Source organism: Cyanistes caeruleus, chromosome 1 (genome assembly GCF_971803275.1).
Source record: "Cyanistes caeruleus chromosome 1, bCyaCae1.hap1.1, whole genome shotgun sequence".
NCBI lineage: Eukaryota > Metazoa > Chordata > Aves > Passeriformes > Paridae > Cyanistes > Cyanistes caeruleus.
Genome location: NC_141701.1, coordinates 97393477 through 97421023, shown reverse-complemented (window position 1 = coordinate 97421023; position 27547 = coordinate 97393477). Strand labels below are relative to the sequence as shown.

At 35.7% G+C, this 27547-nt stretch overlaps 1 protein-coding gene across 3 annotated transcripts in view; it reads left to right on the top strand.

Annotated features, from left to right (window-relative positions):
- ICE1 (interactor of little elongation complex ELL subunit 1) overlaps positions 1–27140 on the top strand; it is a 35756-nt gene extending 8616 nt beyond the window's left edge. For all 3 annotated transcript variants that reach the window (XM_086843940.1, XM_086843936.1, XM_086843945.1), the window contains 13 exons: positions 624–706; positions 970–1009; positions 1098–1154; positions 2784–2873; positions 2957–3010; positions 9239–9582; positions 10729–15198; positions 16946–17114; positions 20005–20165; positions 22799–22989; positions 24190–24296; positions 25201–25299; positions 26239–27140. In XM_086843940.1, the coding sequence (XP_086700066.1) occupies positions 624–706; positions 970–1009; positions 1098–1154; positions 2784–2873; positions 2957–3010; positions 9239–9582; positions 10729–15198; positions 16946–17114; positions 20005–20165; positions 22799–22989; positions 24190–24296; positions 25201–25299; positions 26239–26420 (6047 nt within the window). In that variant the 3' untranslated portion in view covers positions 26421–27140. The remainder of the gene's footprint in view (positions 1–623; positions 707–969; positions 1010–1097; positions 1155–2783; positions 2874–2956; positions 3011–9238; positions 9583–10728; positions 15199–16945; positions 17115–20004; positions 20166–22798; positions 22990–24189; positions 24297–25200; positions 25300–26238) is intronic.
- The last annotated feature ends 407 nt before the right edge of the window (positions 27141–27547 follow it).

The window sequence follows — 27547 nt, the reverse complement described above, 5'->3', positions numbered from 1 at the left end:
TAAGTCATCAAGCTGAACTCTCAGGAGTTCTCTCAGCTGATTCTGTCACCTGAGAATTTTCCTAGGAACCTCGCATTCAGTTCTTAACTACCCAGTACCCTCTATTTCCATCTGTCTTCACTCTTCCCAGGTGTCTGTTAGACATTAAGAGATAAGGTCCTCTTCTCTATTAGTCTTGAGTGTTCTCTGTATCTTTCTAATGCAGCTGGCTATGGTGTTTTCATATTTGAACCAGAGCTCTTATTTAAATAAGAGAATAAAATGCATAAAAACCCTCTTGCACCTCAATTTTTTGTCCTTTTTTTCACATGGTGTATATTGTTCTACAGTACAACTTTTAAACAATATAATATCATTACAGTATGACCCATTCTTCATTCTTACATATAATTGAGAAAACTAATAAATGAATTGCAGTGGTTCAAAATAGTAATTATGCACTAGAAGGCAATATACGTGATGCATGAGTTGTTGTCTGAATGAACCAAAATATAGTTTCAATAGATTTGTATTTCACACTATCTGTTTTTTTCTGGTAATTTGATTTACAAACTAGCACCACTTAAATTAATGGCCTCTTGCAATGTAGTTTCTAAATTGTTTTTTGGGTCTCTTTTTTGAAGAGGCTGCAACAAAGCATACAAAGGACTTCAGAGAGCTGAAAACTGAAAAGAAAAGGCTTGAAAAGGAGCTAAAAAAAGCACAAGTAAGGCTTTCCTTGTCTTTGGACGAAACTTCTTTTAGTATTTTTGGGGAAAGAAAGGAGCTATTAGTGTAATAGATGCTGAAACAGTAAAATTACATTTTTGGGGGGATATTGAGTAACAAAACATAGCAATTCACCGTAAGAGAGAAATTTTCCAGCTGAAGAAGGACCTTTGAAATGTTGATGTAGATTTCATGCTCTTTAGGAGTTGTTGCTCTAAAAAATGTGTGGCATAAAAATTCTGTACTTCTTAATTTTAACAGGGAAAACTTGATGGTGTAATTAAAGAAAAGTACAGAAAATGTAAGTGTTTACCTTTGAATACCTTCGAATTTGTATGTGTTATTGTTCCATTTGAACCTTTTCTTTCTACTTCTCCTCTTTTTAATAGTTAAACATGCAGAAACTCAGAGTTCAGGTGAAGGTCTTGCAACAGATATAGACAAAGGTAAGACATTTTGCAAGTCCATTCTCTGTGTGGAACCAATTGTTATGAATTTATTGCAGCTCTTCTGGAGTTGCATTTTTGGAAACAGAGGATACTGCCAAAGTGCTATAAGAGTGGATGTGGTTGATAGAAGTAAGTTACACTGATGAAGGACCAATGTAATAGATTACTATTTTCAGTAAGGAAAACAATCTTGATTCATAAAAATTACTAGTCTACCCTGTGCATGTGTGATGTCAGCTGATGTGCAGTTATAAAACAGAATACAAACACTGAAAAAAACACTGACAATTCCTTTGAAGCTAACTGAAACCATAAAACAACAAATATGAAAGTAATCTGCTAAAATTTCTATATGAGAATTGGAAAATCAAGTGGAAATACAGGTGGTATAGCTGTATCCTATCTTGACTTTTTTTCCTCTAATGATCTAAAATATATGCTGCAAACTACCTGAATGTAACTGTAATGGAGCAAACTCCTTCAAAACTTCCTCTAAAGTACTGAGGCCAAACTTTAGGCAGATTTATTTTTTGTATTTTTTGCAGTCTTTTAAAATGCTGGTACTGCTGTTGAGCTGTTTAGATATTCTGAAGGACGTTTTGAGGCAAAAGAACTTCACTGGTCTATTTCTTGCTTTGCAATAAGTTTGTTGCAGAAATTAAATTTTTTGAAAAAGCCACAACTTGTCAGTTTCTGTGTATCTTGGCATATTTTTTACTTTTGGATTGTACTGAATTGGTGTCTGATTTAATCCTTTGATTTTTATTTAATGGCAAAATAGTAAAATTAATATCTGAACATTAATTTGGGCTTCAAATAGCAGCAAAGATTTATTATGAGTAAATGTTAGTGTTGTTACTAGCTAGTTAGCAAAAGTTGGCGGGTTTTCCTCTTACATGCTAAGGCTTTTTTAATATTTCTCTTAATAAAATAATAGCAGTTGGCTATGGCCTTTGACTTCTGGAATTTGCACAAAAACAGTCTCAGATCCTGATGGATCTGACAGTTTTGGCCTAAGTAGATGAGGTGATTCTGTGTTTTACTGAGGTTTTGGGTTGTTCTTCCCTCTCCACCTGCCCTTCTTTGAAACTAGGTTGTTTGACATCACCTAGCAATGGTGCTGTTGGAACTGTGGACAGAGTCTTCTAGTGTTGTGGTCTGATAGTTTTATCCTGTAATAGCACCATGTATCTGAATTAATTAAAGTGAATTTTTATTGAGTGAGCATAAATGTGATCCATATCTTCCTAGAAGATTTTCTCACAAGTTCATGTAGTTTGGTCTGTTTTACAGAGCTATTAAATTTCACTAATGCTACATTTGAATCTGCTTTACATTTTACTGTGGGGGCTACTGTAACTTTTTGCAGTACTCCCTATAAAAATGAAAAGCTAAAGCATTCTTCAGCTGCTCCTTTAGTATGCTATGTGGATATGGCCAGTACAGGATCCATTCCCTAAATGGCATCTAACATTTCTCTTTCACTGAAGCTCGTGCCTGTCTTAATTTTTTTGTGGGTATTTTGTGTTTAGTTGTAGGCATATCTGTGTTCTGAGTAAAATAAATTCTTAGTTTAATTTTATCAATTTATTTTAAATAAGTATTTGTATTTATTTATTTTAACAGGAAGAGTGAAACTCTTACTAGAAGAACTCTGGATGTGCATTGACAGTGCAACAGGAAAAAGAGAAAATAAGAAAAATGATCCTGTCTTAGGTAAAATGGCATACAAAGTCTTGAAATTTTCTTGATCCTCTGTCTTTTTCTGACCAAAAACCAATATTGGTATTTTCTTTCAGCTTCTGTTTGGGATAAAGAATGGTCTGACGAAAGAAGACTAACTGTTAGAGAAGGTAGGTTCCAGTTGGTAGTGACTGCAAAACACTCTTTTTAAAGACTTAAATTATTTCCTTGGTGTTTGTCTGGTTACGTAGATGTGTGATTAGAACATCTGAAAATAATTCAAATATTGATTTGAATATGTAAGTAAACTTCAGCCATCTTCTGATAAAAAGCTATTGTAATTTGCTGTCGCAATTGAGAAATCCAATTCTTTTACTGTTTGTAAGTAGTCCAAACTCATCTCATATTTAAAATGTAATTATATCATATAAAAACTCTGTAGTATATAATGTGATTGATGTTGCATATGGGCTCTTTTTAGTGTGAAAAAAATATGTGGTAACGTAGTTGAATTGTAAAGTTTAAGAAGCTGTTATGTTCATTTTCTTTATTGTTATGTGATATTCAGATAATAACAAAAAATAATCTGAGTAGATATCCACATGTATATTCACAGCAAACTTGAATTGTTTTAACTTTACATAGCAGATATTTTCTCTCTGCGCTCAAGAGTAATAGGTGCCTTGAAACTGCATTAATTTTTGTGTTGCGTCTCTGGAATATTTTTATTAAGCTTTATTTTTTTTTTTTTCAGTTTCTCTACTACTTTGATTTTTCTGTAACTAAAGGTGTAGAGATATTGCCTGGGATGGGTACCCAGCTACATTAAGAGCCTAGAAGATAAACTTTTCAAAGACACTGTTAAGTCTGAAAATTTGCTGCTAGTGTAGATCCCAATGAATCTGGCTTCAGATGTCTTCCAATGAAATCTGCTTAAGAGGGACTAAAATACAAGGACCAGCTCATAAACCTGTTAGTCAGCCTTACTTCCATGAGTTTAATGCAGCAGATACATGGCTTTAGCTCCAAGTGAGCTAGACACTTGTGCCCTGCAATTCTGAATGTAATGTCTTGATTAAGGGTCAGTCAAATGACAAGAACAAGCACAAGAAACTGAAGAGTTTGAAATATACATGATTTTAGGGGTATCAAGTTCCAGAGTAATCCCTTTGCCATCCACCAAAAGAGGAACTTTAGATTCCAGAAGTCCTATTCCTATTCTTCTAATCTTTTCTATTCGTATCTTCTCAAGGAAACGTCAGTACTTGCATAAAAGGAAGCCATTATCTGTAACAGTCTCTTCTAGCCTGTCTTTCTGCCCTCTGTGTGGGGAAAATTCTAAGCTTAGAATATGTTTTTGTTGGAATGGTTCGATTTCATAGAAATACATGTTTTGTTCTGTTACTGGTTTGGTTTTTCCCTCTTCAAGCCTAGAACAGCCATCTTGTTATTCAGCCTCTTATGGAAGTGGCCTTTACCTTGAATTCACATTAACAAACTGCTTATGTTTACAAGTGCAATCTTCTAGGAAAAAGGGGATCTTAATGAGTTTGCCCTGATTTCTTGTCCCATATTATCGTCATTTCAACTTCAAGAGCATATCAGCTTGATGGTAGTACCTTTTCCAGAGATTGTCAGTTCATCTGCTGCCTGGATCTAGCCTTTCAGCCTTATGAGAGCCATCTAGCCTTATGACAGATTTCTTAGTATATCCAAGTGTGCTGTAAATAACCCAAAGCTTAGCATTATGATCAGTGTCTTCTCTGTTCTGCTAAGGTTGATACTACTTGAATGGTTTTCTTGAAGAACGTGTTCATATAAGAAAATTGAAATACTCATGAGGCTTTCCAAATGTGCTGTTGTGCAAGCCTCATAGGATAATGAAGGTTTGCCAAACTTAATTTAAAAGCATTTGGTAGTATTGTTACAAATCTTCCAGTAATAAAGTTGACAATACCTGTGTCTGGCCATCAGACCAATGACATTAGGCCATAGTCTAAGGTTAAAATCCATCAATGTCTTATTAGTCTTTGGAAAACTTTGTCTCATATAGTTGGGGCATAAAATCATCTACATTGTGAATAAACATTTAATGAAGCATTTGAAGAATCTTGCCAGCTGGGTGCTGAATATTTTGGTAATTTGAGTTCTCTAACATGCTCTGTTCACATATTATGGTGAGATGAACTGAAGGAACATGCTAAGACCCTGTCTGTGAGGAGCCAAGCCTTTTCAAGAGGTACTCTCTAACTGGGTTCTGAGCTAACTTTGGCATGCTACTGAGCTATACCCATATTATCTGGTCATCTTTTTTTGTTTGGGGATACAGTATAGAGGAGAAGCTGCATGTAGATCTTAAATGCAGAGATGGAAAGGAGTATACTGGATTTGTCTGCTTTAATATCAGATAAAAGGAGATAAACACAGTAGTATTATAGGTAAAACACCAAGATGAGACTGAATCCCCAGGGATATGTGTGTTTTAAGGTCTTGAGATTAAAGTCCATAGCACATGACTGCTTTGAGAAGCACTGTCTTTTCTGTCCTGAAAAACATAGGAAAATTTCTTGAGATATAACATAATGCAACATTGCATATTTAGTTTTGGGTATGCAGTGTTCACTGTAGTTTGTTTCATATGCTGGAATATGTGGATTTCCTGTCTCAGAAAACAGAATATTGTCTGTAACTTTAAAGAATAGTGTATATAGCATCCTGAAATTCACATAATTTGAAACAGGTTGAAAAATTCTGCTTCATCGTCAGAGCATTGAAAAATTTCTGTAGAGGAATGTTTTTCTCAGGGAAATACCACTGTTCGTTCTCGAGAAGCACGGTTGCCGCTGCCAGGCATCTGCAATCATTGTGCTGATGAGGTTTTGCTGTAAGTCAGATAAGATTCTATGGCTAGATTATTTATTTTTATAAAGTATTACATCTTAATCTGGTCCTTCTTGAGAGGAAAAAAACCACAAAACTTGTTCCAAAAAGTTGCTTTGTTGCTTAGAGTGAGGAAAGGACAACTTGAAATGGTGAGTTCCCTTGCAATGTGCCCAATGAAGAGTAAAGTTTTAAATTGTAGTATTCAGTTTTACTACCAAGGCAATCAGTTAGCATTGGATCACTTATTTCTTCTCTATTTCTTTCTCCACTTGGCATCAAGAAAGGTATTTCAAATAGTACATGACAGATTTTGATGTTTTCAGATCAGAGTTATCTTAATCTTCTCTCAGAAGTGAGAGAAGGCAGTAGTGTAAGGGTTTGAAGCTACATGATTCCAAGTTGTAGATTTCAGGAGAAAACAATAATTTCACTGAGTCACACGATGAACAAAAGTGCAATTCCCTGGATAAAGTAAAATTTGTGTGCAAAATGCAATCTTTGAGAGAATCCTTCCAGTGAGGTTGGTTCAATATCACTAGGGCTTTTTGTGGACCTGAGGTTCAGGCTGAGGTGCCAGAGAGTTGACACTTTGAATAAAGAAACTTACTTATGCTGAATCTTTAAAAATTGCTATGACAACTCTTCTACAGATAAATGGGTAACTATCTGAAAAGTATCTCATTCCTAAAGAAATTAGTTATCAGGGACTGGGTTGGAAAGGGATGAGTAGAGAAGTTAGGAGAATCTCTTAGTTATTTAGAAATTATATCTTTGATCTGTTTTTCAGGGGAAACTTTTAAATGGATGATATGTATCAATATTCTTGGATTTGATGTAGGTGCATGACTGATTTTGAGAGTGTAGATAGGATGTAAAGTTCCTAATAACTCAGTATGATTGTATAGTTCACTGTGAAAAGTAAACTTCCTAAATATCTAACTGGAGTTCTTATAGGAGCAAAATATGTAACTGTGTTGCTGCCCACTTCAGTGTGGGGAAAATGCTGAGCTTTGAAATGGTTGGCATAAAACAACATGAAGAAAATCTAAGAGAAAACCAACTTCTGAATTTCCCTTATTTTCTTTATTTCTGCTTGTCAGAGATCTCCTTTTGTAAAAATAATGTAGGTTTTTCCTGAGAAAATTTAGACCATCCTGGAAGCTCTGTGTGACTTACAAGTTGTAATACTTAGTAAGTATTAGTAAGTAATACCTGTAAGTTGTAAAGGAGATGACAGCTTACTTACCTTTGGTGAAAATGATGTGGTAGGGCCCTTCAGGCTGATCAATTTCTCCCTTCTCCTGGTGTCCAGTGCAGCAACTAAGATTTTTACATGGAGTTGCTACATGAACTGAGATAGATCTTTGAAACAGGGTTATTGATCAATTTTTCTAATTTACTCCTTTAGTGGTGCTGATGTATCAGAATATGCTTAAGTTTTTCATCACTGAGGAATTTATTTCGACCTATGATAAATTAATATTTTTGAATATGATACTACCACTGATGTTGCTTTGGGAATATCTGTGCAAGTTCTAGTAGTGGATTAACATAGAGCAGTAATGAAGCACACTTTTTTTTTTCTGACAGAATGCAAGTTTTGCCAATCCTAGTACTCGAAACCATTTTATGCATGTGCTGTTCTTTCTACTGTGGGATGGTGTTGTGACTTGCCTCTGAGGCAGGGCAACCCAGTTTGTTGGTCAAGGATTCCTTGGGGTGGATTAAAGTATAAAAACACTAAATAATTGATATAACAACAAATTTTATTAGAACTGCTTTGAAACCATAAATGTAAAACACTGTAATGGGTTAGAAATGGATGTATATCTGTTCTGCAGTGATAACCCTAAGAGAGGAAAAACAGGAAATAAAAAAGATAGAGGAGAAAAGACAAAAATAACCACCACCTGTGGCTCCAGTGATGTGTGGGCAGTCATGGTCTATGGTTGTGATACACAGTGGGAGTCCATCAGATGTGGAGGTCCACATAAGCATCAAAATTTGGGGTTTTTATAACCCTCATTCTTCCTGTAAACACCCCAATACCTCCTCCAGGAGGAATTCTGGACATGTATGATCTTCTTTCTAGAAGATCCTGGAGTTCAGCAGTGTCAAGCAGGGATGTGAGTGTGTGTGTTCAGGGGCTGGACAAAGTTTCTGAACAAAAGTTCTGAGTAAACTTTCAGAGTTTTGCAGCTTATGGTGCATGAGAGGAACTGGCATTAAAAATCCCTTACCCTGCCTCCGCAGTTCGATTGCTTAACAGCGGTTTCTCCTTTAAATCTAAACTAGTTTGTCTAAGGCAATATTTAGTCACAAAACCCAAGTGGTTCACAGCAGACTGTACTCATGTGTACACAGAATAGGCTTGATCTCTTGCTTGAATACTGCTGATATTGTATCCAGTAGTGTTTGTAAATGCTATAGACAAGATCACACATGCAATGTCATGTAAGAATTGAAAATACTAAAGAGTAGATCCGTATGACACACTGGGGTTTGGGAATTGTTGGTTTCTACTGTCTTATTGGAGGTAATATTTTCATCTTATAAAATGGTATAATTTAAATTTCAGCAAAATGTGCCATCTTTTCCCTTTTTGAAGTATTTAGCGTATTTATAATAAATTTATATTATTTGTCTTTAGACTTTCCTGGCTGAATGTGTTTTGTCTGCATAATAAATGAGTTACTGTGTAATAGTAAAAACTGATTTGAAAAGTAACAAAACAAAAGTACAGTGCAGCAAATCACACAGAGCACTTGGACATGCTTTCTTGTTAGAATAACTGTAAAACTGTATAGTTGACATCTTGACAAGGTTGTCAACTGCTCAGTATCTTTATCTTAGTTGTTTAGACTCCTTTGTGCATAGGACACATTGTGGTGCTTTTTTTATTAACAGTTCAGGTATGACTAAATAATATCATTAAAGACAAATTCTTGTGTGATTTGACTCAATTTTTAAATTTTAAGAACAAACAATTTAAAAGCATATGCAAATGAAATCATAAACTAGAAATGTAGCTAAGAGCTCCCTTGTTGTATTTATGGCAGGGTATAAATGTAACTTGTTTGGAAGTACAGCTGGCTGGCTCAAACCTGCAGGTTGCTTTAAGAGAATTACAGTCTGAATGGGGAATGTCTGTGCACGGTTGTCTTGCTTTTCATGAATGTGAGTTACTGGACAAAAGACAGAAATTAAACATATTGGATCTTCAGTCCTACCAAGAATGATCCTTCCTGATAGCAAAAATTGGGACTGTTTTAATGATTCAAGTCAGAAAGTGTTTGGGGAGAAGCTCTTCGCACACACATATGCCTTTTTCATGAAAAAATAATTGTAAATAGCAACATCGCATCTCTATAAAGAAAGCATTTCTGAAAGTGATTAAGATCTTCTATGGAAACATCAATTGAAAATATGGTATTACATTTTTATTACTATTATGTATTAACTCTGTAAACAAAAATGTGAGGGGAGAAATTCTTAACAATGTTTTTCTGTCTTAGACACTGTACAAATCCACCAAAAGATCAGGAAGTGTGATGGCAAAACACTACCTTGGTGTTCTTCAGAGGAAAGTGCTGTAAAGCAAAATTCTGTAACAGCAATGATAACTCAAACAAGTGCTGGGACTTTTGGAGATGATTGTACTGAGGACAGGACTACTGAAGAAAACGTGCACAGTGATGAGGATAAAACTGTAGATGTCGGAATACAGACAGGCAGCACTTCAGACTTCTCTGATCAGGAGCAGGGAGACCCAGGTGGAAATGTGATGGATATATTGAATTGGGCCAGACCTCTACCTGCTCTACTTTCTCCAGTACAGCTTTCACCACTGACTACACAGGTGAGTTTCAGTATGTGTCTGACTTGGCACTTAATTTGGAGTTGAAATTACTGAAGAAATCATTACTTTGTATTCCTGGTTTTTTTTTTGTTTTGTTGCTTTGGTTTTTTTATCAGTATTAGTTACTTGTGCACTGAAAGAGTCTCTGTGTGTTTAGATCCATATGGATACTTCGTAGACCTTGTAGCATACTGCCTACGGAAAGGAGCAAAAACATAATCTTCAAAAGTATATGTGTCATGGTTTATCCCCAGTCAACCACTAAGTACCACACAGCCACTTGCTGACTTCCCCACCAGCAGGATCCTGGGGAGAATTGGAAAAGTTAGAAAATGTGGATTGAGATAAAGACAGTTTAATGGGAAAAGCTGTGCACACAAGCAAAGCAGAACAAGGAATTCATTCCCTCTTTCATATGAGCAGGCAGGTCAACAGGGCTCCATCATGCGTAATGGTGACTTGGGAAGATAAATGTCATCACTCCAAATGTCCCACCCTTCCTTCTTTCCCTTTCTTTATATGCTCAGCATGATGCCATAACAGTATGGGATGTCTCTTTGGTCCAGTGGGGTCAGCTGTACCAACTTGTCTCCTCCCAGCTTCCCATGCACCCTCAGCAGTGTGGCAGTAGGAGAAGCAGAAAAGCCCTTGATGCTGTGCAAGCACCACTCAGCAGTAAAACATCTCTATATTATTAACACTGTTTTCAGCACAGATCCAAAACATACTCCCAAAGTAGCTACTGTGAAGAAAATTAACTATCCTAGCCAAAACCAGTACACAGTCACCTATGTCTCAACTTGCTGTCATAATTTCCCATTGGTGCAAACTTAAAGTCACAATTTATGTTCAGTGTAAGCATGGCTTTCATAGCAAAATTCCAGAGCTTGAAAGTTAAATGCTACTCAAATGCTCTTTCCCAGTAACTTTAGGAATGCAAGTAGGTAGATAAAGAAATCTCCTACTTTTTACAGAGGTACTTCAATTTACTATGAAGAACAATGATGGAAAAAGTTGTAATTTTGTTGACTAGCCTTAATCTCCCCCACTACATGTCAGGACCTTAAGGGTATTTGTTTAGAAAAGTAGGTCTTAAAACTGATACTAAAGTTTAGATTTTTAACTTTGTTTTTTTTTTGATTGAAGGATATGTTGTTGGGAGAAGTCACAGATTCCAGTTTCGAAGAAGATGAATGCAGTACTTCTGCAGTGGAGAATATTTTACAAGAAGACCAAGTTCAGTCTCCAAGTTATAACGTAATCAGCCCTGGTGATGAGTGCAACAGACAGTCCAAATCATGTGAGCATGATTTTGATGCAGAAATCTCACTTAATCTGAGTTGGAATGAAAAGAGTATTCATATCAGTCCAAAGATGTCAAGCAAGGAGGAGAGAGATGCTGAAAGAAAGCAAGCTGAAGGTGCTACTCTAATTACAAACATGGAAACTAACAAAGATTGTTTGGAGGAGAATTCTGAGGATATGGAAACTGAGAACAGAGAGGTAACTGGAGCAACAGCACATGAATCAGAAGACATGGAAGAACAGAAAGGAGATGGTGAGGACATGGACAGTGAAGAGGGAGATTCTTCTGCAGATTTTATGTTACAAAGTTTCAAGCCTCAGAGTCAAATAGAAAAATGTAGTGTGGTAGAGCAAACAGAGGAGAATGTAACCTTAATTAGGGCTGTTGATAATGAGGGTACACATGAAAAATGTGGTGAATTAGTGAATGCAGAAAGAGAGAAATTAGTAGCACAGAGAGAAACTCCCAGAGAGGCATCTGTTCTGCAAAGTGTTACTCCTTTGCTATCTGAGGAATGCATTGTTCTTCAAAGAGATGATGCTGAGGAAAAATCTGATGTGTTGACAGAAAATGAAGTGGTTGAAAATAAATCAAAAAATGTAATCAAATTAACTGATGTGGCTGAAGCTATTGAGATCTCTGCACAATCTCAGTGCTCTGAAATGAAATATGACAGTGAAGAGATTCTGGAGAAACAACATATGCAAACAAAAGATGAGGTGAACAGTGAATGTGAACAAGAGACTTTTCAAGTTTCTAGCCATTACTTACCTGTATCTGGTGCTGAAGGAATCAGGACCTTATTTTCAGTCTTTCCAAAAGATGAACATCTCAAAATTGAAGATGTTAATATAACCAGAGCTCCAACTATTGAGCTAGCCATGAAATTTAACAAAGAAAGTGTTCTAGAAGTAGCTGAATTGTCAGAGCTACCCCATAGTGCAGAAAATGTAAAATTAGTAGATGTAAAAGAGGGAGTATATTTACAAAGCAAACCACATAATGAGGAAGATGGTAGTAATTTATCTCAACGGACTCAAAGAAACTTGGAAAATATACTTGCACTAACAAAGACAGCACACATTATTGGTGCAGAAAGCAGTGTAGCTAAGTGTGAATGCTCTGTGTTAGATTTTACAGAAGAGAAAGGTGAAATAAAACAATCTGAAAACTTACATAATACATCAGAATGTGAGCAATCCAAACCTCAAAACTTTAGAGTGTTTGAATCTCTAGAGACTGAAGTCAAAGTTAATCCAGAAGATTGTGGAGGGGAAAGCAGTGAGTTGTTAGCAAGAGGGGGTACTGTTGACTCTGTCTTAGTAGAAAGTAATCCTACTTCTCAGGAATTTGAAAAAAAGCTTGAAAAACCTCTGACTCAGCTCTTGAAAACTGAAAATGTTAAATGTGATGAAATAGAAAGGAAATTAAATAAACAAAGCAAGGAATTAGTGACTGAGACTTGTTCCAGTTTACTAAAGTGGGAAAAGAATGTTGTGAAGAAAGATAATATTTCAGAGATCATTTGCCAGCCTACTTCAGAAACGGATTATGGAAGTGGTTTGGCTTTTTCTACTCAAAAAGATTTGGAAAAATGCTGTATAAATAATGAGGAAACTAATTCTCCTGAGCAAGTGGGAATTGTCTTGGAATCCACAAGACGCCCTGATCCAAATTTCAGTCTTCAGAAAGTTGTTGGATTCGTCAAAACTAATTTCACAGGAAAGACTGCTTTGTCCTGTACTTGGGAAAACAAGGGACATACAAATTCTGTTATGAATGGTACATTTAACTGTTCTTCAGAAAACTTAGAAGAGGGTGTTGAGATTCTGTCTGCTGAAAAAGTCAACATGGCCAAAGAACTGGACTGCCCTGAGAGAGAATGTGTACACAAAAATGAAATGAAAACTTCAGATGAGGAGCAGCAAGTAGATAAAGAACCTCAGGCCTCTACTAAATCACAGATCATGTATGCAAACTCTTATAAGAATGCTTTTCTCCTCCAAAAGTTTGATTGCCAAGAATCAGGATGCAGGACTTGTACATCGAGAGTGAGAACAGATCCTTCTATAACTGGTTCACTAACAGGTCGGGGAGAAAGTAAAGAACTGAATAGTTTTGAGGGTTCTGGGGAAAATGCCATAATAAAGTGTAAAAGTGATTTTGACATGTCAGAGCAGAACAATGACTGTGAAGAGAATGACTGTTCTATAGAAAAAGTTAAGTATGTGAAGTGTTCTGAATGTGTTCCAATGTTCAGAAACAAACTGAGAGCTTCCAGGAGAATTGCAGTGGATGATCTGGAAACTGGTGCAATTGTTGATGCTGATTACCAAGTATGTGAGCTTCATTCAATGATGCATCCAGGAAATACTTTCACAGTTAGTCACCTAAAAGCAGGCACTGTAGTGGATATGAATACACACTGTGAACCAAACAGCTCTGGAGATACTGCAGATGAGTGGTCAAGTGTGACTGCGGAGGATTATCCTGAAGACTCAACCTCTTGGAAAAGGGAATGTATATTAATAACCTCTGAAAATACTGAGAGTACTAATGAACTCATGGTGGAGTCTAACAGAGCTGGATGCGTTAGTCACAGTGAGGAAAGTCTCTTAAAATCTGGGACATCAAAAGAAAGCCCTGTGATGCCAAATGCTTCAAAAAATAGGTTACCACTATGCAAAATGTTAAATGGATTCTCAGAAAATTGCAGGCTGACTGTAAAAACCAGTAAATTAAATACAAGAATGTTAGCACTTGACAATTTCTTAGAAGAAAATGATTCTGAAAAGCTACAGTCAAATGGGGAACTAAGTCTATTACACCGTGTTGATATGGGGGTCTCAGTGATTGATGAATATAATAATCAAACTTGCAATGCTTGCAATACAGGAGAAAGCAGCACTGATGTTATCAGAGATAGTGACAGAAAAAAAAATTTACTCAAGTATCTTCCAAATCCAGATGTAAGGTGCAGTTGTCAAACAGTTGGGCAGCTTTCTGAACCACAAAGGACAGTATTTGAGAAGTTACATATGGTGGAATCAGAATCTTGTGCTCTAAAAAAGAGCAATAAATTGAGGTGTAAAGAGCAAGAACCATCTGAAATCTTGACTGTTTCTACCAAGACAGCTGCCCAAGTAATGCATACCAAGCTATCAAAGAGACTGTTTCAAGGTAAAAGAAAAACCAAGACTCTTAAAGTTACTCAGCCAGTTCTTGCAAATGCTAGTACTTCTGTGGCACCAAAATGCTCATCTGAGATGATAAATAAAATCAGGGAAGAGATAGGTCCTCCTCTGCCCCCCTTGCTACTACCTCTGATTGCTACTCCTCCAAAAACTTCCTGTACTGTGTCCCCAGTAACATCCTCTACAGATCAATCCTCTTTGCTTTCCCCTCTTGATGACCTGATATCCCCACTATGCAAAACTCCTCTTCTTCCTCTTGTGTCTCCATTAGCAGATACTCCAAAAGTAAAATCTGCTCTTTTTTCTCCTCCCTCACCCTCAGAAATGGCAGTAGGTACAAGTATATGCTCCTCACCTTTGAAATTTTGTACTTCCATTCCAAAGCATGCACTTCCCGTTCCAGGAAGATTTCCTCTCTTGGCAGCAGTTAGTGCTGGTCCAGGTGCTCCTCAGGAGAACTCTGTAAAAATATTGGACACTATGTATCCAGAGCTGTCTGCAAGGGCAAGGACACTAAACATTCTGAAAGGCAATATTCAGCTTAACCGGTGCGCTTTTCCAGACAGCCAAAGTTTGCCAGGACCTGTATCTCAAACAGGTGGATTCAAAGCCATTGCATCTACATCAACTGCTTTTGTTAAAGCTGGGAGCAATATGAAATCTGATAGTAGCAAAGATGAAGACAAAGATATGCAAAATCAGCAATTGTTTTCAAGATCATCAAATCACCTTGAAAAAAGGACACTATTGCAGGTATCTATGCCAAGAAGTGCCAAAAGACTGAGGCTGGACAGTGAACCACCAAGGATGGAGCCCAGTGATACTACAGCTGTCAGAAATACTAAAAATACCATCTCTGAAATGCAGGAGGCTTTCCATGGTAAAAGCTGTGAAACCAGTGATTCATCACACAGCTCCAATTTAGAAGAATCACTACCAATAAAGAAGGATCCTGACTGCCAGAAAGTTTCTTTGGCATTAAAGAAAGTTGCTAAATCCTGTTTTGACTTGTTACCAGTTATTAAAGGTCATGTGTATGTTGGTAATATCTCAAAGATTCCAGTAATGAGAGATGAAGAGAGAGAAGTTGTCTATGAATTTGGTATAAAAAATAAGGTAAGTAGCATAATTTTAAATGTTATGGCTTAATAATCACTTCTGTGTAGATGCAAAGAGTATAAGCTTGTAGTATTTGAATTCTCAATTGTTCTAGCAATCTCCTGTTCCAAAGGAGAAGTCTTGAAAGGTTATTAGAAATCTAAATTTGTATAACATAAGAAAATACTGAACAAGAAATTATTGTTCAGTGGTGTCCAAGATGCAAAACTACATGTATAAATACATATGTTTTTCTGATGTATGCATAAACCACTTTATTTTTGCAGCAGTTTGTGAAGTGGATAGTATTAACAGTTGTAAGAGTTCCTCCAAAATTACTCTATTATTTTTTAATTAAAAAATATAAACTTCATTGTATATACTGGTATATAATTTTGTTCTATGTTTTCATTTACTATTCTATATTAGGTTATTATATTTAATTTAATTGGAAAATTCTTCCCTTATTTTATTTCTCAGAACTTCCTTAACATCAGTGTTGAAAAATTTCACTTCAATTGCCATATTTCTCATTGATAATTTGTTGTCTACAGCAGAACATTTCACTGATACATGGCAGCATTTTGTCCTGTTATAATCCTTGTACGTAATTAAGTTGTTCTCAGAGGTTGCTACCAAGATCTCAGGTCATCTTTGTTAGGAGTTGTCAAGTCTGTTAACTTCACAGAAGCAAGGCTTGTAGCTTTATACTTTCAGGTCCAGCCAGTAGCAAGGTCAAGTATGTAGAGAGACATGCATACAGTGCACACTATTATTCCCTTGTCTGGCTAATCAAACTGAAATCAGAGGAAAATAAATACATTCATATATGTACAGACAATATGGATTGCCCCAGCAGCTAACATTAGGCACTCAGTATATCCAGTAGGTGACATTCTTCCCACTTGTCTAGACACTGACAAACACTGCGCTAGACAAACTTACAGACACAGAAAGCTACACACATTCCTCCAACAGCTGGTCCAGACTTGTGTTTGGCCCTCAGACTCATGGTCTTTCAGGTAGCTGGCTTAGACCTTCTGGTTCCTCCCAAAGCTAACACTCGGAATCCCTGTTGCCCGCAGGTACTCAGTCTGAACTGTGTACTCTCCAGCACCTGGCTCCTAAACCTCTCTTATCCTACTCCCCACTTTTAAGTCTCCCTCTAAGCATCCCCTAATAAGTCATGCACAATTTGCACAATCCAAATATTATTTTTCTTTGCATTTTATATTGAGTCCTATGTTACTATAGGCAGCAGCATCTCCCGATCTCCTGCAATGTGTACAGTGATCTGGGGAAAGATTGCTGTTAACTTACCTAGTAAATCTCACAGCTGGACAATGGGCTGTTTGTCCTTCTGTGGCATCTTTGGAAGTAGCTAAGTCAGGGTGCTTACATTTGCTCTGCTTAGGTTATTTGGGTCATTCTACGTGTCATTATTCCACTCCTCATTCCTTCTACTTGTCATTATTCTCATTGTTCTTTGAGGAAGATTGTTATTAATAACTAAACAATTTCTCTTCAAACAATAGTAGCCCTATTTGTCGTTTGTTTATAGCATGTTTATTCTGGGAAGTTGCCTGCTCCTTCCTCTTTTTTTCCTTCACTGGTTGCCTCTGATTTACTTTCCTGCATTTTTAAATGAATGCAAACAGTATTCCTGCAAATAAGATAGTATTTCTTTTTTGTTGTTATACTACTGCAATGTTGTCAAGTATTCTTAAGTATGTAATAGTCTAACAATATATTTTGTGTCTTATAGCATTTAGCAGAGTCTTTGCTGCATGTTATTCTCAAAAAGCTGAAGGCTCAGAAGAAGGCCACGAATTACAATTTCAGTCAGGCTCTGTGTCGAGTCTATGCAGGAATTTGTCGACAGTTGGGAGATTTGGAAAGAGCACGTCTTTTCTGCTATAGCCTACTTAAAGAAGGTAGTGTGTGGCTTAGTGGCCTTTATATCTTAAATATGCTGTGTGTCTTTGCTGTAGTGTTATGTTTGTAAAAACAAACAGAAATCCTTTTAAAGGGTTGTTTTCCTTAGAACTTTTTTCTGTAATGCAGAAGTATAGACTGTTCTAGAAGAAATTACCCTTCTCATAGTTCCACCACATTTGTGCTGTAGTTTTGTGGTGACCTGGGCTATTAGTAGTCTACTTATTTTTCCAAGGAAATATTTAATTTAGGATACTCTGTGCTTTCATTTCTTTGCTATCTCCAAAATGATCATGTGATTTCTGGGAATTTCGTTCTTCTAGTCTATTATTGTTTTCTTATTTTAATTGCATTGGTACTGATTCATGAAGTGTGATTTAAAACCAGGTATTTAAAATACTGTTAGGAGCTGGACAATACCGTGATCAAAACTAGTGTATTTTTAGATGTCCTCCTTAAAATCTTTTATCTGTTTTAATCTGTTATCCAAATTCTCACTTGGTTGAGAAGTTTTTTGCATTTTGGTTCACTTCCTTTAACTCCCTGCCTTTTGGTCACAGGAACAAAGGTAAGACATACATACTGTTGCTAAATGAAGAATCTTAGTTTTGGAAGATTAAAGCTCACTAAGTTTGAAATTAGTATACTGGTATCTGTGTTTCACATTAAAATAAAAATTAAAATTCAAGAGCACTGACAAGCAAAGTGCTACAGCTTGAGATTGTTTCAACTACTTGCTGTCTTTCATACAACATTCCTGTCTTTTTTTTTTAATCTTAAAAAGGTTTGTGATTTCATTTTGTTATTAATTGCCATTTTTTGAGGAGGTGTAATGTTTTTGTTTGAGTTCTTTTTGGAATTCCTGTTTTCCCCTCTGTTTTTCTATCCCTCAGTCCGTTATAACTCTACATTTACTTCTTTCATGTTAATAGCTTTAATACTGCACCATGTTAGAAACTATACTTTTCAGATATATTTTCTGAGTCTAAAATAATAATTAAACCTTTTGTTTTGCAGTATCTTACTGCTTTTTATTTTTTTTGACTCTTGCAAATATTAAACATTCCCCCTTTTTTCATTTCTTTTTCTGTCTAAGATCCAAACTTTAATAGCTAAATGCAGAACTTTTATTGGATGATTTATTCTTCTATACATTGAATTGCATAAGTCTCTATTGTCATTCTGTGGTTTTGTAGTTATTTTTTGAATGGGAACAGCTGTAAACACATCTCAAGTGCTGTTTCGGCTTTATAAAATGTGTTTGATTTTATTTGATTACTATGCATTTATTTTAGGCTTTCCTCTTTCATGTAGTTTCACATATTCTCATCTGAATTATAGCATCACAAGCTACACAGTTACCAAATTCACTATAAACAATCTAAAGTATTACTACTTTAGACTAACATCATTTTTGTCTTGATGACTTGTCCATTGTTTTTGTTCTGTTCTCATTTCAAGTATTCTGCCGTAAGCAACTCATAAATAAAATGTTACCTTTTTGGTTAATTTTCCTTTTACCTCTCTTCTGTTCCCTGCCTTTTTTCTGTTTTTTACTTTTCTCTTTTTGATGCCCCTTGAACTCTGACTCATCACTGAGTGAATTTTATAAGTGCTTCAAATTCCTGGTCAGGCAATTCAAGTTGTCAATAATTCTAGTTCAACAACAGTCCTGATAGAAAAAAGTTAATTCTTCACATGATGAGCAGCTTCAGAGTAGAAGGTCCATCCAAGACACTTCATTGAGGTCTAAATTCTTTATGCTCATTAAAGCTTCTTGGTTTGATGTATTTTGATATGCTTTCTAGTTCTTAAGATGCTTCAAAAAGTGTAGAAGTTATGCTGAAGTGAAGAGGGGAAGATACATTTAGCTTTTGAGATTTCATTGGTTTTTTGTGTAGTGTTCCAGGCATATGTATTCCAACATAACATTTCATGCATGAAATTGATATCTACTTTTTTGCTTATTCCAATGTATTTGTTATGGCTTACAGTCTACACGCTCATGTTTTATCTTAGTATTTTGCCTTGAAGCTCTCAAGGCTCTCTCAGCTTTGGTATTCAGAAGAGTCTTTTGGCTTCCCACTGATGGCCTAGAACTCTGTCCTCTCTGACTGATAGTTGTCAGATACTAGCTCTGAATTACTTTAATGAATGAGGATTTTTCAATTATATGGAGTAGCACAGTTTTTTACATCTAGGGACTTAAAAATAGTAGCATGCAACTATTTGCATATATTCATATATGCTCACATACAACTTGTATAATATGTAATTTCTCTGAAAAAGTCTGGGAAAACTGCTGAGCAATATCAGATTTGAATTGTGTGAACGTTTTTTGCAGGCCTTTTACACACATATATTTATATATATCTATATGTTTCACAGTTGTATGGGTGCAAGATATTAGCAAATACTGTAGATTATTTTTTTCTTTGGACTAATTCTAGTTTGGTCCAGTGATCAGAGTGCTTATTTGTGACTGGAATGTATTAGGTAGGTTATTGGCATGCATCTTCTGCTCTAAATTAATCCTAAATTAAAGAATCCAGTTTCAAAGCTCTGAGACCACTCTCCTTAGTGAACTAAAGTGCAATAAGAAAGATGAAGGGAGAGGGAGTGAATTTACAATGGGAGAGGTGGCTTACGGTTTGTTGGTGTTCTACTGGTGTTTCTTGTTTGGTTTTTTTTCTTGGATCTTTTCTTCTTTAGTCTAAGGACTGAGATATGCTAGTATGACTCCCTTTCCTTCGGCTGCAATTGTGATGTGATTTCTGTGCCTGTTTTCCTAGTTACCTTGTTGAATGTACTAGCTTTTAATGCCTGAATATATATTTTTGTGTTTTAAAACATTAAAAATTTACTTCATTATTTCTTTTTTTTCCTTAGACTTTCCAGACTCAGAGAAATTGATTTTATTTATCACAAATGTATGGTCTGACATATTTGTCTTCCAAGGTGCAATTAACAAAGCTATGCAATTAGTTGTCAGACAGAGTGCAAGCAATGAGATGCTGGCCTGTTTAAGTGCTTATCTCAACTGGGACCAGGTAATGTCTGATTTCATTGTGGGTATCAGTTTTTGTCAGCATTGGTTGCTTTGCTGGCTGAATCAAATCAAGCCACTTATTTTTCTAGTGAAGGGTGTGAATATCTCATGGAGGCTGTATGATTGCACAACTAATGCCACTTGAGGCCTTTTTCCCCTAGTTGGCTAGACCCTACTAAAATACAATACTTTTCTTAGAAGTTTTCCCTGTTAAATACTAATCCATCTACTGATCATTAAAAGTAAAGGTTGTTTTTAAACTTTTAACTAGAGTGTTGTTGGACTAGGAAATTATTTCCATCTGTGGAACTGTTCTTTGAGATGTTTTTTGCTTTTGCTTTGTATTGTTGCTCTTTAAAATGTTTTTGTTTCATTTTTTGTAGTTCTCTGTGTGACAGGCAATACATTGCAATAGTTAATTTCAAAATGAATCTGTTTTTACACATGATCTTTTTGCAAGGTAGACTGTAAATACTTGTTTATCACGAAAAAACTTAGGTTAATTTGACAAACAATTGGTGTGATCACTACAAAACCAGTGATAACAGAAGAGGGATGATCAGTGAGAACTGACTTCAGGTCTTTGAGATATAAGGAAAATAATTTCATTTCTATCAGTTTTCGGCAGGCACATATTACCATCCTGAAAAGAATGTTGCAAGGAGAAAAAATTTAAATCATTGCGAGCAATTTTGTGTCATGCAAATGGAAAGCCAAAGGTGCTTTGCTTCGAAAGGGATTTTTGTAACAGGCTTTTATATCTGTTTGAAGGCTAGGACCTTATATTTTTGAAAACTCCATATTAATGCCAGGCTTGCTTCCTGGAGATGAAATAATTTTGTAAATATCAAGTGAACAAAATCATATTGATTCATAGCTGTCCTGATTCTGGTCAGGACAGGATTAATTTTTACGGTAGCCAAAAGGGGGCATGGCTGGGACCTGGAGGTTTATTCCGTACCACCTCACATCATTACCAGGGATGTAGAGAAGTGAGTCTCTTCCAGGTCATCATAGTGTGGTGGAGGGAGAGGTTGGGTATTGTTGTTTCCATGTGAGTTTTTGGTCTCTCTTTTGTACCCTCCATCATTAGTGTTTGTTGCTCTTACTGTTTTTTTTCTCATCTCATTGCTGTTTCCAGTAAATCGTTCTTATCTCAGCCTGTGATCTTTACATTTTGTGCCTCCAATTCTCCTCTCCATCCTGACACAGAGAAGAGGAAGGGAGAGGAGGGAGGAAGCAAGCAGTGCTTAGTTTCAGTGGGAGCACTAATTTGGAGAATACCATTCCTAAACCATGACAATAGCTCATCTATTCCTTATCCTAATATACTGCTCTACAACTGCCTTGAGGAATGCAGTAGTCTTACTGCTGTCATCATAGCCTTTCAGTGCTGTATGATAATTTTCTTTTCTTTAGCCTCTGAAGCCAGCCCTCAATTTAATATCACTGAAATTTAGTCCCGTAAACCTCTTGCTTTAGTGCAGGAGTGAGTTAATTGGCATGGATTTGTATCTGGAGTTTACTGTTAAATCACAGTTGTGATGTAGCATTAAGATCTGGTATTCAGAGTTATGCTGTACTGCAGTCTGTGTTTAGTGAAGAATTTGTATTCTCTATTCTGTTAGGTTACAACTTTTAGTAACATTCTAGCAGAGATGTATACAAGAATGTCCTAGTAGATGTTCCTGGAAATATTAATTCTTTACAATCACATTACCTACTTTATTAATGGATCTCTGAAATAGGAGAGCTGCTGCGGCTGGGAATAAAGACCTCAGAATTTTCTATATTGAATATAGGAAATGACATCATCCTGTCTAAGCTCTGTTTTACTTGGGTAGAAATACAGGTACACAATTATTAACAATTATTAACAATGATTAACAATAACTGTTATACATACAATTTTAGGAGAAGATTATTCTACTTTTGAAGGTAAAACTCACATGGAATGGCTATTTATTTCTTGGTCAAAGCATGTCATTTTAGTGACTTGCACCATGGCAGAACTTGCCAATGATATGAGGTTTTGTACTGAGAAGGTCTGCCAAGCATCCATTCTTTTTAATGTGATAACCCTAGACTTTTTTTATGAATACATCAGATATTTAAAAAATATTTGTTTTTAAATTTCCTTTCTTCCCCTAGCTATTTAATTAGCAGAATGGTTTCACATGGCATATTTATTCACTTCAAAAATTGAGAGTATTTGTTTGTAAATTCACAAATTTATGAAGAATAAAGAGTAACAAATTTTAAAATTATTTAGAAAGTGAACAATATTAGACTAATCTTTTTGCACTGGGAAAACACTCTTCTTACCTTAATGCTGCATTGAGTGAAACAAAAATCCCTAAATTGTAGAAGGAGATGAGAGAGTTGTTCTGAGATCTGATATTTTTCTTGTTTGGGTATTTTTATCCCCAGACTCTCCTTTTAGTAAAGGCATCAGGAAAAATACCTAGTACTTGAAGGTTTTGGTTTATGTACTGTGTTTGTTTGTGTTAATTCAACCCTAAAGTTTGATTTATGGTGTAAGATGCTGTACAGAGTCAGTATCAAATATTTGTAAGTTTGGTTCTGGGCTGGTAACTTTTCATGCATTAAGATAATTACCTTCTAAAATTCCAGAGTTCATCTTTAGATGCTGGTATTATGATCTCAAACCTGCTTTCAGAAATGCAGTCATGTACAAAAGTAGAATTTCACTTGAGTGAGCAGTATGGAGAAGATCTCAGTGAAGACGCTTGGCAGTATATATTTGCTCTTGATCTACTCTGCTCTCACATGAAGTGGGAGTGGACACATGATAATGTTATAAGGTACTGTGCCAATCACTTCTTTCAAATGTTTTCTTTGTGTTTTTTTTGTGGTTTGTTTTGGTGGTGTTTTTTTGTTTTCTGAATTCATTATGAATTAGCTTTTAACATAAAAAATATTGCATAGGTATTTAGAAATGAGGATGTTTCAACCTGATATACTACTGTGTATATATGCATTATTTTAAGATAGGAGTGATTGATGAGGAAATGTAGGATTTTATGGTATTGTTCCAAGCAATGAACCCTGTTAGAACTGTTCTAGTAAAGAATTGTTTTCAAAACGGCTATATAAGATTTTGAGATGAATTGTCTGTCAGTGAAGCAAAATGATTGTCTTCTTCTGAACTTACTTGTTGAATTTCCCTCTCCCCACTGTAGAAAATGAGGGTGGAATTTCTGATATGGAAATAACACTGCTTCAGTGCTGAAAGTGAAATATATCCATACTTATTAGTGTATTATCTTGATTTCATTCTGATTTTGATTCTAAAATAATTATAATACTTAGATTCAATGTTTAAAATGTTCTTTGAACCTATAATCCATGATATGGACTGCTACCATATTTAACCTTGTTTGAAAGACTTCATTTTGACACCTACGTTTGTCTGACAGCCTTGATTTTCTTTATAGAGGTTGCATGACTTAGTAGACATTTGTTTATCTTTGACATAATTTTTTGAGAAAACTGGAAAGTGCTAGTATAAAATGAGATGTTATGGATTATAAGTGATACTTAAAATCATCATTGTCTTGTATACAAGTTCCATACTTTCAGAGAGTAAAGAAGTTATTTTTGTGAAATACTATAAAAATTAATACATATTAGCTTCGGTGAAACATATGTAGTTTTAATTAAAGCCATACCAAGATGATCGTCTCTAAGTTGTGCTGGTAATAGGTAACTAGGTCTATTAGCATAATTTTAGGGATTAAAAAAGTCTTACTTTGGGTCTTTTTAGGTTTAAAAACAAGCATCACGTCCCACTTGTAACATACAAACTGAATTTTCAGTCATATTAGAAACTTACAGAACATATCAGCATGACATTTGAAAGCAACACGATTTCATATACACCTGTGAAGTCAGTCTACCTAAAGTTAGTAGTAAACAAGAGTCATTCGCCTTCATTATTGTATGAATACTCTAACCACCCCTTCATGCAATATGAGATTTTCAAATTCATTTTTCATTCACAGCAAAGTACTTTGGCCTTCTATGGATAACTGGATAAAGAAGATAAAGGGGCATGAAACTGCTCAATCCATTAGTGATAGTGTTATAGCATTGACACTCAGGCTGATTGGTAAGTTATCTAAATTCTTGGCTGAACTTCTACTTTGTATGAGTATGTCCTTATGAAAGTGTCAAGCCTGTCTGGAAAGGCAGTTGAAATGTTTTTGAATTTTATTGGATCCTTATGCAGATATTTTCTGTTTATCAGCCTGTGGGAAGAAGGTTTTGAGAGATGTATATTGATTCATGATAACAAATATCAACATGTTTTATGTATTTAACATGAGATCATCTGTAGCCACATATAGAATCATAGAAATCCTGAGTTGGAAGGGACCCACTAGGATCATTGAAGTCCAACTCCTACCCTGCACAGTCCAGCTCCAGGAATCACGTCATGTGCCTAATGCATCTTGAACTCAGATAGGATTGGTGCTGTAACCAGTTCCCTGAGGAGCCTGTTAGAGTGCTTAACCACTCTCTGGGTGAAGAATATTTTCCTAATAGCTAACCTAAATGACACAGCTTCATGACATGTTTCCAGCAAAGTGTATAAAATATGTTTTTTTATGCAATTTAATACCATAATAAATTTAAGTTAGATTAATTTTTTTGGGATCTAGGTGGCATTTGATGTAAAAAGATGTAGTTTGAGTTTCAATAAATATTTTCAGTATGTAGGCTATGATATTGTTCATTAAACAAAAAGTGCATTCTTTCTGAGTTTTACACTTTAAAATTGTAAACCTATGGGAGGTTGAATCAATCTGATGAAAAATGCCTTAGGGTCTTTAGTTTTACACAAGGAATAGGACAACTGTTGTTCCCAAGACAACATGGTAACAAAGAGTTACTTTTTTGTAGTTAAAATTTACATTTTCTGTTGATACTTCAACAGACAGTTGGGAAGTATAAAAGCTGGGAATAGAGTGTCTAAATAGTCACATATGTAATAACTCTTTTTTTTCTTTCAGGTCGATTAGGACAAATAGGTTTGAAGGAAGGCTGTCTTGCTGCAGTGAAGAATGTTAGTTCAGTAATTGGACTGTTTGTACAACATGCAAAAGAGGAAGGTAATGTTTTTTTTAGAGAAACTTGAGTGCAACATCCACAATGTGAAGTTTTGCAATGCCAGAATATAAATTAAGGCACATAGCAAAACAGCCTGCTTTTGCAGTTTGTGTTAGTGCATAACAGGTCAAACTGTTTTCAGTTTGAGTCCCTTTCTCTTACAAAGTTAATGAGCTATTAACAGTATTACCATGTGTTTGAGACAGAGAAAAATTCTGAGATGGTTTCAGACACCTTGGAATTGGACTGTTTAATGTAAGAGCCTATCAGCTGCTTTAGAGATCACTTAAAGGGTGATCGAGTTAAGATCTCTTGAAGGATGAGTGTAACTTGAGCAGTAATAGCTAACTTTTTACCTGAGTAATTTATGCTGAGGCTTACTACTAACAAAATTGTTGCATTGGGAGAAAGTTCAAGCTATTGATGAGACAAAGCAAGGCAGTTAGGGCAGCAGAGATCTATATTTCTAAGTTACTCTGGATGTGAAGTACATTTTGCAGTGAAGCATTTGTTAATGTTAGGGAGCTGTTTTGAACCATCTTCTCTTCCTTGCAATTTCAAGTTCTTCTAATTTGGTGGTATATGGTGTACAGTCTGTGTGTACAGTATATCTGTGTTTGTTTCAGACTCAGTGTAAACCTTACTGTTTTCTTAAGTCTGGTTACTCTTAACTGAAGTCACTAGATTCTCAACTCTTGTATGCCCTTTGAATACAGAAAAGTTGCTGAATTGAGAAAACTGGCAAGTGCTAGTATAACATTCCTCAAATTATGGAATTTGTGTGCAGGTTGTCATCTTTCTACATTATGGTGGTAGGCATCACAACTGTTGATGTGTTTTATTTTCAGTTCTTGAATAATTGTTTCTATAGATTCAAGATTCCCCAAAACATTCTTGCTTATCAAAGTTTCTGTAAGCTGATTTTCATTAACTTTTTGCAGGTGTTCCCTGGGGTGTGCAGCTGGCAGCCGTATATTCACTATGTGACTTGGGTTCAAGCAATCCAGAAGGTATTGTTGAGGCCATCCATGCTTGGAGAGCAAAAGTTCTTAACAACATCCCTCCTGCTATCACAAATGGCATAGCTGAAATCACTTCTCTGTGTGAAATGGAGCTAAACTAAAATGTAGGGAAGTGGACTGACCTAAAGGAAGAAGTGCCTTACCAGTTAAGCAGTAGTTGGTTCCAGTTAAAAACCATACAAAGTGTATATCTTCTTGTATTTCATGTTTTTAATCAAAATGTCTGATCATGCAAGACAAGGTCAAGTATTTTATTTGGCTTTTCTGTTTGAAGCAAGATTTTTTAAAAAAATAAACAAAAATACTTTCTTTTCCTAGTAGCTGATTAGTGATCTGAAAAGGAGTGCATCTTGAACTCCTGAGATATTTTTGGTTTGAGGAAAATAAAATCAGTTAACAGTTTTCGTTCTTTCACCTACATCAGTTTGGAGTACGGACTATTTGACAGAATATTCAGCATAACTTAAAAACCTGGCTCTATTATTTTGTACTATTTTTATAAAGTAACAATTCAGATAGCAGAACATGCCTCAGATTCTGCTTTATTTTGCTTGGATTGTCTCAAACTTAATTTAAAATACTTGTGGAAAACAGGAAGGAATTGACTTTTTGTGTAGCCATCATGTATGGAGTAACAGAGGTAATAAATCTCTGAACTTGTATATATGGTTTATTCTGATGTGTCTCACATTTGATATTGTTCCACTTGGGGAATTTTGTGTATGTAAATAGAGAGTCTGTTCAGAAAAAGTTTATGTTTCTAATTACAGCTTCACTACACTCTGTTTTTGTATCTTTCATAATAAAAGAGACAAACACCATTGTTGTTCTTGTTGATCTTTTTAAATAACACAGAGTTAACTGTGTTTCTAGCTTATATAAATAGTATTGGGGGGGGCAGCAGGAAATTGCCTGTTCAGGTAATTTCACTGAATGAATTACCCATAACACTGCAGTTCTGGACATCTCTCCACAAGTTTCTGATCTGCTTTGAGGGCTTGGGAATTAGCTTTAAAAACTATTGAAAATTTCTATTTTCACTCTGTGGCTGTGCCCATATGAAGGGGTGAGCTTTGCTAATGCAGATTCTGATTGTAATGGGACCTAGCTTCTGACAGAGTTTTGTGGTGTTGATATGCATTGTGATTTTTGTGCCTCTTCCAAGTATGACTACCAGTGCAGTCTTCCTAGCCCTCTGAGAGTTTCTTTCCTCTGTGAAACTGTGTAG